The 11136-nt window shown below is 47.8% G+C and overlaps 2 protein-coding genes across 2 annotated transcripts; both read left to right on the plus strand.

Annotated features, from left to right (window-relative positions):
* Window positions 1-107: 107 nt before the first annotated feature.
* LOC128299274 (uncharacterized) lies at window positions 108-2038 on the plus strand. The gene is made up of 2 exons (XM_053035177.1): window positions 108-1504; window positions 1570-2038. Exons 1-2 carry the CDS (start codon window positions 108-110, stop codon window positions 2036-2038), a joined length of 1866 nt encoding a protein of 621 aa, XP_052891137.1.
* A 408-nt stretch (window positions 2039-2446) lies between these two features.
* Window positions 2447-4406, plus strand: LOC128299276 (uncharacterized). The gene is made up of 2 exons (XM_053035184.1): window positions 2447-3837; window positions 3908-4406. The coding sequence occupies exons 1-2, from the start codon at window positions 2447-2449 to the stop codon at window positions 4404-4406; spliced, it is 1890 nt and encodes a 629-aa protein (XP_052891144.1).
* Window positions 4407-11136: the final 6730 nt, after the last annotated feature.

Here is an 11136-nt window from a genome sequence, read left to right on the forward strand (position 1 = left end):
GAACAAACCAATCAAGCTAAATTGTTTGTCAAGTACAATTAGCTCCCCATTACCTACGTGATCAGCCGGGATTGTTGCACATAAAAAGGCGGTACCAGACGGTAGATATGAAGGTGCAGAACAGAATGAAGTCGTCGCCAGGTGCGCTGTTGGTGCTAACCGTGCTGAAGGTGGCGGGAAATCTTCTTGAACATCGTACTACTCCTAACGAACCACCGGTGGAAATTCTTAGCACAATTGTAAAGGCACATTACCGAGCACCGGAGAGCTACGTAGCACTACGCGTTCGAAACGGTAACCACTCCCGTCCATCGTTCGTTCAGCGCGATCTGCTAGATGATCTGATGCGCTCCAACAGTGCCTGGTTGACCGTGAGTCACCAAGATCTGCCCGTGACGGATGGGCGTCCTGCCTACTACAATGTGTTTCTGGTGCAAGATTACAACTCCCTCTGCTCGCTGCTGGACGGCATGAAGTATCAAACACATCACTACTACGGTTTGTACACAATTGTCATCGAACATCTCCCAAACCGCGACCAGCTGTACACGGTGATGGAAAAGCTTTGGAGCATGCGGCTTATGAATGCCGTCGTGATCGCGGAAGGAAGCGATGAAGAACAGGTTGCCTACACGTACCATCCGTACAGAGAACGGCAGTGCGGCAACGTGGAACCGTACGCGATTGATCGGTTTGTGAACGGCTCGTGGACTGATCTAGACCGATGGTATACAAAGCGGACGGTGAATTTTAACGGATGCCCGCTCATAATCGGTACAATCAACATCAAACCATTCTCGATCATTTACCTGGAACGAAACCGAACCCTGCACAAAGGCATCGAGGTGTCGCAGGTTGTGAATTTGGCCAAAATGTTTAACTTTACCGTGCGATATCTGCTATCCGACGGTGACACAAGGTGGGGCTTCGCACGGGAAGTCAACAGTACGGGGCTGATGGGTATGATTCAGCGGAGTGAAGTCGATTTTGGCTTTGGCAGCGTTGGCATCGGGTTGGCCCGTGTTATGTATCTCCGGCAGGGCACACCCAGCCGCTACGGCCAGGTGTTGATGGCGATACCGCCCAAACGTACGTACACATCGCTCGAGAAGCTGTTCCAACCGTTCAGCCTGCAGACGTGGCTGTGTGTTGTACTCTGCCTGGCGGCCATCAGTTTGCTGGCACACGCGATGTTCGGTATGCGGAAGGACACGGCCGTCGACCGGTTGCCGCACACAGTCTACACCATGTGGGTGCTAACGATGGGTGGTTCATGCCGGCCGGTCGCGATGGATAGTTCGCGGCTGTTCATCGTCACCTTCATCCTGAACATGTTGGTCCTGCGTACACTGTACCACGCTGGAATGTTTGAGCGCCTGCAAGCCTCGAACAGTTTGGCATCGGATTTGAACACGCTGGAGCAAATCAACAGAGCGGGCAAGATGTATCACATGCACAAAACCATTACCCTGTACTTCAACGACAATCCGCTGGTGGGACCGAGGTATGGTAAGCGTTCACTGTACACTAAAACCATTCTCTAACACCCCGTTTCTTTCACCATTGCAGGCGCATCCGTCTGATACAGAACGACAACGTTAATTGGGAGGCATTGCTGTACCGGATGTCACAGCATGGCAGTGACTTTGTGGTAGCGTTACCGCTCGACTGCATCAAGTACTACGTGAAGATGCACGGCGAACGGGGCCTGGTTTACGTCGGCAAACACACCGGCATTACGTACAATACCGCGTTCTACTACCCGAAAACGACCTCGCTGCAGGAACCATTCAGTACGCAGGTGTTGGCATTCCATTCGGCAGGGTTGATCAATTACTGGGCCCAAGAGTTCGAGGACAATCGGTTCTGGTCGAATGCGAAGACAGATCCGGAACCAGCGAGCATTCAGTGGGATCACATTTCGGGTGCATTCTATCTGTGCGGTACGGTGCACTTGATAGCGGTTGGCGTATTTATCGCCGAGCTGGCATATGCCCGTTGGACGAAGCAAGCGGTCCGCCTGTGGCGTGTGGAGTAAACGTGGGTAGGAAAATTAGTGCTGCTACTGTTGACAGACATTAGAGCGGGGCACATACGCTGATTGAAATCACGGCACACGGCACTGCTTGGGTAGTAATAATTCCCTGTTTAGGACGTTGAGTGTGTAAACATATAATTGGATAGATTAAATCAAAACTCGTGGAATATCCCTAGCATTCCACTAGGCAGGCAGGATTTACAATCTAATTGAATGTTGGAATTGTTTCCTCAACTGTTCCGCAGTGGCAGCTACACCCAACACGTAACGAGCTCGTAGGTCAACTGTTTACAAAGATCTGCAACCATAATTGCTGGAAACCACAGACACAGAGTTCCGTGGGAGTATAAATAGAAAAAGCACCACAGCGCAAGTAATTTGATGCTTATCTAGCTTTCCAATCGCACAATGTTGCTGCTCTGTGTCGTGATTATAAGTTTTGGCACCGAACGTAGCGTGCACAGTGCAGAACTGGATGGGCTGTGGTGGTTCTATAGCACCGGAAAGGATACCCATTTTCTAACCGCAGTATTGAGAGAACACTATCGTGAAACCGATGCCGAGGTGCACGTTCGCGTTTGGAACGGGAACAGCACCCAACGTACACCGTTTCAGGCGGATCTTGTTGCGGACATTACGCGGCACAACGCCGATTGGATGATCGTGTCATTCGGTTGTCTTGCAGCTAGCGAACACCGGCTCGGTTACTACAACGTTTTTCTCGTGCTCGATTATGATTCGTTTTGCGCCAATTTGAGGGACATAACCGAGGCAACGCATCAGTTTTACGGTTTGTACACGTTTTACATCGAACGGCTCGATGATCGTGCACTGTTGGGAAGTGTCCTGCGCCAGCTGTGGAATCTTAAGATTATTAATGCTGTCGTTATTGTGGCGGAAGGCGATGACGGGTACGTTGCCTTTTCGTATCACCCGTACGAGGAGCAACGCTGCGGTATGGTAGAACCAACGGAAATTGCACGGTATGGCAATGGAACGTGGGACAGCATGGATGAGCTTTTCGGCGACAGACTATCGAACATGCACGGATGTCCGTTAACCGTTGCGAAAGTTGAAGTTAAACCCTACTCCATGGTGCGGATCGAAAGCAACCGTACGGTACATTACGGACTGGAGGTGTACATCGTGGAAACGCTGGCATCCCGCATGAACTTCACCACACAGTACGTGCGGCCGAAGGATAACAGCAAATGGGGCCTTCTTTACCCGACCAACAGCACCGGGGTGGTTGGGATGCTGCAGCGCAAGGAGGCCGACTTTGGTTTCGGTAGTCTCGGGTTTTCGCAAACCCGTCACACCTACCTAAAGCTGGGCGTTCCAAACTTTGTGACGCAGATGATCATGGGCATCCCACCGAAGCGGCCGTACACATCGCTGGAGAAGCTGTTCCAACCATTCACCGGCGGTGCGTGGCTGTGCATCGCCATCGGTTACACCGTGTTCGGGCTGGTAACGCTCGGCCTGGTGAAGCTGAACCGGGGCCCCATCCACGCTGAGCAGCTGCGCAATCCACTGTACCTGCTGTGGGTATTGCTGATGGGTGGTTCCGGAGGACGGTTCCGGTTGGACAGTACGCGCCAGTTTATGATAGGCTTCATTCTCAACACGCTCGTCATACGGACACTTTACCAGGCGGGATTGTTCCAACGATTGCAATCGTCCGCCTCGCTGGCATCCGATTTAAACACGCTCGAAGCGATCAATAAGGCCGGACTTTATTACAACATGTACCCTTCGTCGCAGCAGTTCTATAAATACAATCCCAACGTTCCCGCCAGGTAAGTGTCCGCGCTAGCTCACTTTCCCCCCGCATCCCTATATTCACACCCGCGTTTCCTTTATTTTCAGCCGTATCAAGCTGGTGCCGAACATTCATGTGGAATTTGATCGGTTGTTCGACCTGTTGGCGCGCGATCGTTTGGGCGGTGTCCTGGTTTGCCCGTACGATTGTGTTACCTACTACGTGAAAATGCATGGCAAGGATGGTGTGATATTTGTCGGCAAAAACACCGGCATTCTGTACTATCTGGGTTTTAATTTTCCTAAAACGACCCACCTGAAAGGACCGTTCGATGCGTGGATTCTGCGGATGTTCGATACGGGTCTCATACACCACTGGTCCGACACGTTCCGCGATGATCGGTTTTGGTCGAACGCGAAAGAAGACCCGGAACCGGTCAGCTTGAAGTGGAATCAAATATCTGGTGGATTTTACCTTTGCAGCATGATGCTGCTATTGTCGTTGCTCGTGTTTCTGGGAGAGATGGTACAGTTCCGTCTACGCACGAGCTGCCTGTTCCGGCGCACGTTGCGCAAGCGTGTGTACCGGCCCAAAAAGGAGACTTAGATTTGTGGTTGATCCACAAATAGTAAATGCGATGATATGCGCGTTAGTACAAAATATTAATCAATTAACTCCCCACTACACAGTGACCCGTTCGGCATTATTTGTCCGCTGCTGCTTTAAACAATCATTCCACGCGGAAGTCTGACAAACGGTAGACAAAGAAATATAAACGACCGGAACAGAAATGGATGCCTCCCGCACCCAGCGCCAGTGACCGGTTTGGCCAAAAGCGATGATTCATCCACGGAGCGAACGTGCGAGAGATCTGCGCAATCACACACTCACACACACACGGTGTCCATTTTGCACAAATGAAACGGGAAGAGGAAGCTGATCCGATTCCGCGATTCGTAAGCGCCATAAATCGGATCTCGTTGGTGTGTGTGTGTGTGTGGAGCTGAATGTAAAGAAATAGACGATCACCCGGTGGGGGTTTATTTGCGTGGACTGTGGTATGGTACGTTGCTACCAGTTGGACAGAACGTTGATTTTAATTGTTACGCTTACTTTGCAATCTTGATCACCTATCGTTATTGTTACAGATTTTTGTCACAAACGTATTGCATAAACGTTAAATATTTTTGCAGAATAAATCATTTTAGTAACGCTTAGAGAGCGTTATAGGGTAGGTGTACCAATAGTGGTGCATTTTGTCAGCATGCAAACAATGTATACTACGATGGAGATGTTTGGAACGAGCAAATTTCATTTTTTGTACAAAATATGATAGAAAATAGTATAGTGTTCGACAGTGGAGGATCAATCCCCTTGGAGGCCCAGGGCGGAATTATAAATCGGGTCTCTAATTTTAAAAACGATGAATTGGGGGGCATTGAGGCCCTTCAAATGAGGCAAAGCTAAAGGCGCAGTAAGAAGGGGCTCCTGAACTCACTTTGAATCATCCCAGGGGTAGTTTGCGGTCAAATTGTGGAACCCTTCGGGGCCTCCTCTAGCATAAGGAAACTGGGCCTATTTATACAACTACTACACACATTTCTTGGGGCCCCCAACACGGCGAGGCCCTAGGCGACCGCCTACCGTTTGATCCGCCGCTGGTGTTCGATGTGCTTTATGAATCTTTAGAGAGGAATCATTCGAATCAGGAATCGTTTCTCAATAGATTCCTAAATGCTCATGATTCATGTTTGGCAATCGATTACACCTATTTGTAAAGGTTTCATATGAGTTTTAAATGATTTTCCTTTCATAGCTCTAAGAATGTCGTACAACGTTTTACGTAGAACACCACAGAACAATTCGTATTACTAAAAATAGCTTTATTGCTTTTAGTTTGTAGTAAGGAACGTATTTTATTCCACCAACATCACTATTGATACACTTACCCTAGGAAACGATCGCTTTTTGTCATTACAATATTCGTTATGTATCAGATTTTTGTACCGGCAGGTATGGTCGGTGGTAACCCAGGACAAGAAAGCTCTGGGTGGCGGCACTATTGCATCTCGTAACGATTTGAAGCGGACGATGTGTTGAAAGTACCCAACGGCCTGTGGTGGCACAAGTGTGCGCAGTTTGAGCGCCTGGAACCGGTTTTCACGTCTTCATCTGGTTCACAGTTTGAGCCAGAGACAAACTTTCCAAACGACCCACCAACACGCGTTTTTGTGTAGCGCCGTTTGTACGCTACAACTGGTTTTCGATGTGGTGCTGATGCTGTGCCTTTTTTTTCTTTCATTTTCGTCCAACGTGTTGTTTAAGGCCCGCAGAGCCCGTCCCGCAATGACCAACATGGGCAGCCCCATGAAATGGAAACAGACTCGATCGAGCAAAAACAAAAAATCGATCACCGATTGGGAAAGAATCCGGTTTCTTAACGGTTCACCATCGAACCATCCCCACACTGTGGTGCTGATGATAAATGTTCCATGCAGTTCTATACGGTTGTTTGCCGTTTTGTTTGCCAAACGCAAATAAATCACATCCCGGTCAATCAACGACGAATGGGTTGTATTGTGTTTCGAAAAATTAACTTCGTACCCCTCGCATTGGCACATTACACATTCGGTTAGCTGGAGGAGAGATAATTTTGTCAGCAAACTAAATTTAATTCAATCAACGATTCGTGTACACGAGAACGATGTACATCAAAAACCTGGAAGCAAATTGATCCTGCAACTGTGCTGCACCGAGGCATTATTTGCGCTGACCCAATTAAGGTCCGCCGGGACATGGCTTTCCCTTTTTTCATTCATTCACTCTCCATCAAACTCCCGCCACCACCTCGGCGGTCGTCCGTTACAACCCGATCACGTTTCGTTTCTTTCGCGCAGTTGAAGCAGTTGATTTAGAGAGAAAAAAAAACGCAGAGGAACATACTACGAAAGCAAGTTGTTTATTTGTTGTTCTTCTATGTGAAGTGTAATTAGAGGTTGAATTACTGATGTTCGCTTAGGGGGGTGTTTGATCGAATGGAATGGAATGGTAAATAGAGTTAAAAAACGAACACGATCTTGTACCGCGTGCAATGAATTCATTTGTGAACAAGCGATTGAAGTACGGTTGTACATTTGAGCAGAGTATCTCCAGTAAAACGCTCTACAATAATCACGATAGATTAATAGTATTGTTTCTACTGCTACACAGCATCGATCACCTGCCAACGGAATCAGTTCGTAAGGCTCCTTAAATGTTGCGTTGACTCTTTCTCCGATTCTTTTGTTCGAGTGGTAAAGAAGAGCTCCATTCAGAACTACGGTGACTTACGGTGATGCCAGCTACAACCTTAGTTTTTGGAGGCTCTTATGAAGAAGATCATGCTTTGGAGCGCTTCAGATCGATTTGAAACAGAAACGACCTAAAAAGACTTTGCGGGGTAGGTCGTCCGGTGTCATTCTCATGGTGCAACTGATGTGACCACAGTTCACCGGTGGCCTGGCGAGTCGAATCCTCTGTACAGCTCAAAGTGTTTGTCGTTGGCTCCATCATTATCCTTCCACGCATACGGGGTCAAACTTCCATCTTCCTTGGTGCTCCAAAAGCCCTACTTGGTATAATTTAGGCAGCTACCGGTTGAAGCAGTGAAAGTTTTTCGCGTTTGGTGAACAATTTTCGGATGAATTACCACCTTACTATGAAATCCAACCTAGGCTAACCCTACCATCCCAAAAAAAACCGAACATGATGAATAACAGACAAAATTGAATAGTCATTGAGTCATGAGTTTGCCAACCTATGTCATATAATTCCGTAAAAAATGTACAAAAAAGCCCAATACTGATTCGTATCTTCTAGAAGAGTATCTCAAGTGCCACAACATGCGAATTGATCATTATCGCAGATAAAGCGGAATTCCCATGCATGGATTCAAACCACGGGAGGGGTGTTATTAGACATTCTGTTTTGTACTTCTTCACTCCTATCCAAGCGTTCCCCTAATGCTCTTCTCCTGTTACTCAAAGCACTACTTTGCTATATTTGCTATTACTACTACGACTTTGGGGTCACGTCAATAGAGTAGTTCCAGCCGACTCAGCTGTAAACCGCTAACAAAGCGCGCTGACGTATGTCCAAGTGTGGTAGATAGTAGAAATAGCTGAGAACCTACACGGTGATAACAGCCACCCCTTCCTAAAGCAAAGTGGATCGACTTCTTGATACAGCAATGGCACATTTTCCTGGACAGTCTGTTTTCTGTACACAAGCTGTAAAAATCCCACTCAACACGTCCGTTGCATTCCTCGGGACATAAAACATTTCTTTTGGTTTAATTTGATATCTTTGGACTAAGCCGTAACTCCAACGCTTTGACGTATTTCCCCATGCAAATAACATGCACCTGACGCACTGGAGGGGAGATTGTCACCAGAATCATTCAGCGATAGTAAAGATATGATTTCGCCATCCACTTTAACGAACCGCCCCCGCTCCGCAGCAGTTTCGCAACATTACCGACGCGGTGGCGTGACGGCAATTTCTCACCAATACGCCGCAATGGAGACTGTTCACATCGAAACGGAAGGGGAAGGGATTGTCGTTGCTATGGGTTCGTTTGCTTTGTCCGCTGTGTTTGCATCGACTAGACATTGACGAAACACAGCGTGTGTGATTTGTTAGATTGAGTATGGGGAAATTTAAACCCAAGTCAAGTGAGTCAAAGTGTTCGATGTGTTTGTTTGTTTGTTATGGAAGTCAAAGTTGTTTGTTTTACCAATTCACCCCAAACTATCGGTAACACGGGAGACAAACTGTTGTTGCTGAGGTTTCCAATACTGTTTTGCCGTTTTTCGGCGTAAACATCTCCTCGACCTTATGCTTACTGCGTGCCCTTGAAAATTCCATCTCTGTCTTGTTTTTTTTGTAATGCTGGCTGACAATAATAATACCCCGATACCGCTTATCGAAAGCCCTTTTGCCTTCCCCTGTGTTTGGGAGACCCCCAAAACGGAACAAATCGCCCGGTTTTATTTTTTCTCGTCGCTCCAGAGTCAATCGACCAACCGAAGCTGAGAACGAAACTGCGCAATAAAATCGCAAACATATAACAACCTCCCAATGTACGCTGTTGGTGCGCATAAACCCCTTTCCGCTGTTGGCCGGTTCCAACCCCTCCACACCCTCCCTGGGATCATCCGCGCAGCGTCTTTGTGATGTTTTCGGTTCCAGCAGTGAGGAGCGTTAGCATAGGCCCCATCGTAGCATCGTAAGCATGGCCAGTTACTGCGCAGTTCCCGGCCGAGAATTCGCTCTCTGCAACCGTGCATGCAGAGAGCTATGCTTCGGGAACAAGGGAAACAAATACATAATGCTTTAATGTTCCACATGTTAACCAGATGCCAGTCATTGCCCTAACCGTTCGCTCCGTAACAGGGAGTTACCTTTTGGAACTTCTCGCCAGCACACTGGGTGTTTAAGGTGCGGAAAATGTGGATTACACCGACTCGAGATTGTCTTGTGGCTTTGGCACTGTGAAGCAACATATGTCCTCTCCACTTATACTCTCGTCAGGGCTTTCCCCCCACTCGCATGCTGGAACGTAGTTAGCAATGCAATGGAAGAAAGGTGCTGGTCCCAAAAATAGAACGCGCACTGCATGTGTTCCCGGGACCTACGACAGGCACGAAGAACACGCGAAGGAAAGCAGCAAACCGACCAAAGGACTACAACAACAGGTTTTTCTCTTCCTGGTGGCCTGCTTGGTTTGCTTCACCGTACACGAACTCGGGGTTTGGTAAACAGTGTAATAAAACGCGTCCGCCCGTGTGTTCACTGCGTTTAACTGTTGATGGGGAAAGGGATGGAGGGGACAGGGGGAGAGGGGACGAGAAGTAGTTTTGGGAAAGTGTTTAAAACGTGCCACGCCAATTAAGCGAGACAGGTTCCGGCGTGGGTGCGGAACTAAAAATAGTAACATACCCCCGGATTTGGCGTCTCCACTACTACCTCGCTTCCGTCGTTTGGGGGGGAGGAGTCTTTTTCCTCCAAGGAAATTGATCGTTTGCCGTACCTGCGTGGGGAAATTACATACAGGACTTGTACACGTAAACAAACCCCGTTATGGTGGAACGCTCTATTATTGTAGCATAATTTAACGTTTCCAAACCCACTCATTAATGAGAACCTTTTCCGCGATACATATCATCGTCGATTGATAGCTTTTCCAACCATTGCTTTATCGTATTTGGCACTACTTTATCTTGTCCTAAGGCCTGTCATTTCTGGCTTTCTTTAATGGTTAGTCCTGTGCACGCGCAGATTGTTTCGGATGGGATTTTGAACCGATAGTGTCGTGGTTACCAACCGCACCAAATGCACTTCTGCTGATAAAAATAACTCACTGCAATCTTTCACTCTCCTTCAGATGCATTCTTTATGCCCTTTTTTTTCGTAAATCTCGCACCTTCTTATCAGTGGAAGTAATGCTGACAAAACATCCCAGCACCATTCGAGAAGTGTTCGGGAGGAGCAGCCGGTTACATACATCGGTGGTGTGAGATAAGGTTGTTGCTGTTGGAACGCCCAGAAGTGAACCATTATGCAGAGTGTGGATGAGTATTATATCACAGGATTCGTTGTTGATGAACTTCTTTCCACAAGGGGATGAGATGGTGGCAGCGCAGGTTCATCAACAATACGATAGTGGAATGGCATTTGTGTTTTGTAAACATTTCGCTCCGCTTCAAGCGATAACTTATTCCGTTTCGTGTGCGTAATAATCTTCTAGCCTTCCTTATCGTCACCATCCCATGAAGCGTTTGGTAACAATGCTTGTTACCGGTTACAAATAAACAAAACAAAAAACAACCCCATACATTGGTCCCTGCACGGTCCGTACGGCCGTCACTCTGTCTAATCGCGATTCGGAAACCAATAAACAAGTGTGCTGTGTGTTTGTTGTCCCCCTGTGTGTGGATCGCGCGCTCTCGCCACAAACCAGATATGGTATCGCCATCCGGCACGCGAAGTGCAAACGCTTACACATTCTTATCGTCATAGCTCACCGACGCGCAACGGCTCACACCCAACGGTGCAGCAGAAGGGATGGAATTCGAAACGGAAACTGGGGGTTGTGTTTCATTTACGCCCGTCCTGCAATAAAAGTGCGCAAGAGTGTGTAGGGGCGGGGAAGAGACTGATCGTAAAGGAAAACCAAAAATAAAACCATCCTTACCCGGTGCCGAGAAAACGGTCTCTTCTTCTCAAGTCCCACGTCAACGATCTTTTGACATTTTCTTCTCGCTGCTGCTGCTGCTGCTGCTAAACCCATAAAATG

This window comes from Anopheles moucheti, chromosome 2, assembly GCF_943734755.1.
Source record: "Anopheles moucheti chromosome 2, idAnoMoucSN_F20_07, whole genome shotgun sequence".
NCBI lineage: Eukaryota > Metazoa > Arthropoda > Insecta > Diptera > Culicidae > Anopheles > Anopheles moucheti.

What these genes read in the sequence shown, in the direction of transcription:
- LOC128299276 (XM_053035184.1), top strand. Translation starts at nt 2,447, where the DNA reads ATGTTGCTGCTCTGTGTCGTGATTATAAGTTTTGGCACCGAACGTAGC. An exon ending in AATCCCAACGTTCCCGCCAG is followed by an intron (nt 3,838 to 3,907) that starts GTAAGTGTCCGC and finishes CTTTATTTTCAG; the next exon opens with CCGTATCAAGCTGGTGCCGA.
- LOC128299274 (XM_053035177.1), top strand. Translation starts at nt 108, where the DNA reads ATGAAGGTGCAGAACAGAATGAAGTCGTCGCCAGGTGCGCTGTTGGTG. An exon ending in AATCCGCTGGTGGGACCGAG is followed by an intron (nt 1,505 to 1,569) that starts GTATGGTAAGCG and finishes TCACCATTGCAG; the next exon opens with GCGCATCCGTCTGATACAGA.